The sequence below is a fragment of the Electrophorus electricus genome, chromosome 6 (genome assembly GCF_013358815.1).
Source record: "Electrophorus electricus isolate fEleEle1 chromosome 6, fEleEle1.pri, whole genome shotgun sequence".
Lineage (NCBI taxonomy): Eukaryota > Metazoa > Chordata > Actinopteri > Gymnotiformes > Gymnotidae > Electrophorus > Electrophorus electricus.
This window is the reverse complement of record NC_049540.1, coordinates 8,683,299-8,685,798: the sequence shown is the minus strand read 5'-3', so window position 1 is coordinate 8,685,798 and position 2,500 is coordinate 8,683,299. Positions and strand designations below refer to the sequence as shown.

General features: G+C 47.2%; 1 protein-coding gene across 2 annotated transcripts in view; it reads left to right on the top strand.

Moving 5' to 3' along the window:
• LOC113587152 (astrotactin-2) overlaps positions 1 to 2,500 on the top strand; it is a 266,976-nt gene that overhangs the window by 230,692 nt on the left and 33,784 nt on the right. For both annotated transcript variants that reach the window (XM_035526959.1, XM_035526958.1), the window contains one exon: positions 10 to 158. In XM_035526959.1, coding sequence (XP_035382852.1) covers positions 10 to 158 — 149 coding nt within the window. The remainder of the gene's footprint in view (positions 1 to 9; positions 159 to 2,500) is intronic.

The window sequence follows — 2,500 nt, the reverse complement described above, 5'->3', positions numbered from 1 at the left end:
TTACGGCAGGCTGAGGCTGGCGCCACACCTTGAGCCCTCCAGCACAGTGGTGGCCCTGGAGTGGGTGGACATTGAGCCTCTGATTGGCTACAGAGTGGCAGATTACATCATCCAGCACAAGCGCGTCGAAGACCCGTCAGAGGCGGAGATTTACACAGGTAGGCCTGCTCCCCAGCTCACCCGGAGGGGGGACTGTCTTCCCGGGCGCTCGACCACAAGGTGGGGGCGAGGAAGGCCGCGACCATTCAGCTGGTGGACGCTTTAATCTCATAACCATGAAGAATTTAGAAATCCAATTTTCCGATGCTGGGAAATGGCTGCTCTATGTGATGTCTTCCTCATACTCCTCCAGGCAAGAGAGGTGATCAGAAATGTACACACACACACACACACACACTCACACACACACACACACAGACTCACACACACACACTCATACACACACTCACACACACACACACACACACACACACACACACACACTCAAACACACACACACACACACACACACTCAAACACACACACACACACACACACACACACACACACACACACACACACACCCCCACACACACTCACACCCACACACACACCCACACACACACACACTCAAACACACACACACCCACACACACACACACACACACACACACACACTCACACTCACACACACACACACACACACACACTCTCAACTCTCAACTCAGAGTTAGTGACTCAGAGTCTGGGTGAAAGACATTTAATAAAGGAGGCTCGGAAAGACGAAAGGTACATAGGTCCAGAGTTAGTCATCCTAAAGAACTGTCCAGAACAAATTCATCTACACTGGAGGAGGGCTGACGATCACAGCCTGGGCATGAAGGCTCCTCCTGGCAGGGGTGTGTCAGTCAGGAAGGGGCAGATGGCGGGTGACTCACGCATTCTCTTACCCATGAGACCCTGTCAATTATGGCCAGCCGATAGACGAAATCCTCTCAACTTTGCGCAGCCGGTCACGGGTTAGGTCGCCAGCGCGCTAGCGGACGTTCCATCATTCCACGATCGCCGTGTCTGCAATCCTCGAGGAAGCACATCCACGGCAACGCGCTGCTTTTTTTCATACCGGAAAAGTTCGAAGTCGTGACTGTCAGACGATGGCCATAATAGCCTGGGAGAGGATTCTGGCAGGCCTTGTCGCAGGGTTCCGAGGTTCAGTGGCTGAAACTCTCTGTGTCATCTATCATATATTCTACAATATGAGAATGAATTGCCTGGTTTTATGAGATAGAATAAAAGCACCCATTGTTCTCTTGCGCGGGGATCAAGCATGCTGATGTGAATTTGGAGCTGGTATTTGAGTCGGGGATTTATGGAAAGAATGGTCCACTTTGCAAAATGAAGGACTCTTTCAGGAGGACCCATTGCAGTAAGAGACAAGTTGCCTAGCCAGTGATATCCAACCTGTTTAAGAAAAGATCCCTGATGTCAACAAGAACAGATCGTGCAGTGATAAAAGATGCTGGTCTTGGAAATATGGCTTATGTTTCAAATGTTGAACTCGCAGCCTCAGAAATCCATATGTGTTAAAGGCAATGCCAAAAGCCTCTACCATTAGGATGAGGGGGATGTCCGCTGGGAGGAGCGGGAGCCGGAGTCGGCATGGTGACAGGAATGAGCGTGAGGACCGCTCCCAGCCCGCTCACACTCCAAGTCTTTTCCCACCGGCCTGTCAGTTAGGACAGTCTGCATATACAGTTCATGTTACAAACTGTGAAGGCAGTTATCAATTTGATTAATTTCGTGTTGCTGTCTTATTTGTGGATGTAACAATTAGAAAAAGTATACGTTCTATTTATATGGCACCTTTTTAAAAAACAATTTTACAAAGTGCTTTACAAAAAGATTCAAATAATTGTATTTGACTGGTATTTTTTATTTTTTTTTAATAACGGAAGAATAGCAGATGACAATATCAAAATTTACATTTACAGTATTTATCAGACACTCTTGTCCAGATCAGCGTACATATTTATCACGGTACATGTATCACATGACCTCGATGTTAGTAGCACTTTAATCTACCTGCTCCACCAGCTGAGCTGCAATCAAAGTCAACTGATGAAGGGAAGGAGGCCTTAAGCGCTTAAGAACACGCTAAATCTAAACTAGAAGACTCAGCCTAATGAACCGGGGCATTCTGAGATCCAATTTTAAATGCCAAGACTGTCAATAGCTCAGCAGGGTTATATGGCAGAAAATTCCAGAGTTTGAGGCCATAATAACTAAAGGGTCCGAGACCGCAGATAGAAACCAGCTGGTTAGGTAACTGTGGTGCAAAGCATCTCTTCTCGTTTGAGGTGAATGTTTTCTGTACACGGTCCCTGACAAAATAGACCCAATAAACTAAACTCAACTAAAAGCTGATGTGTCGCTCTGCATTCAAAACACAGTCTCCGGTTTTCCCTCTAAGCGGGCCGCATTACTGTTGCATGGCATCTCTGAGTGATTTTGTGGGCCTCTT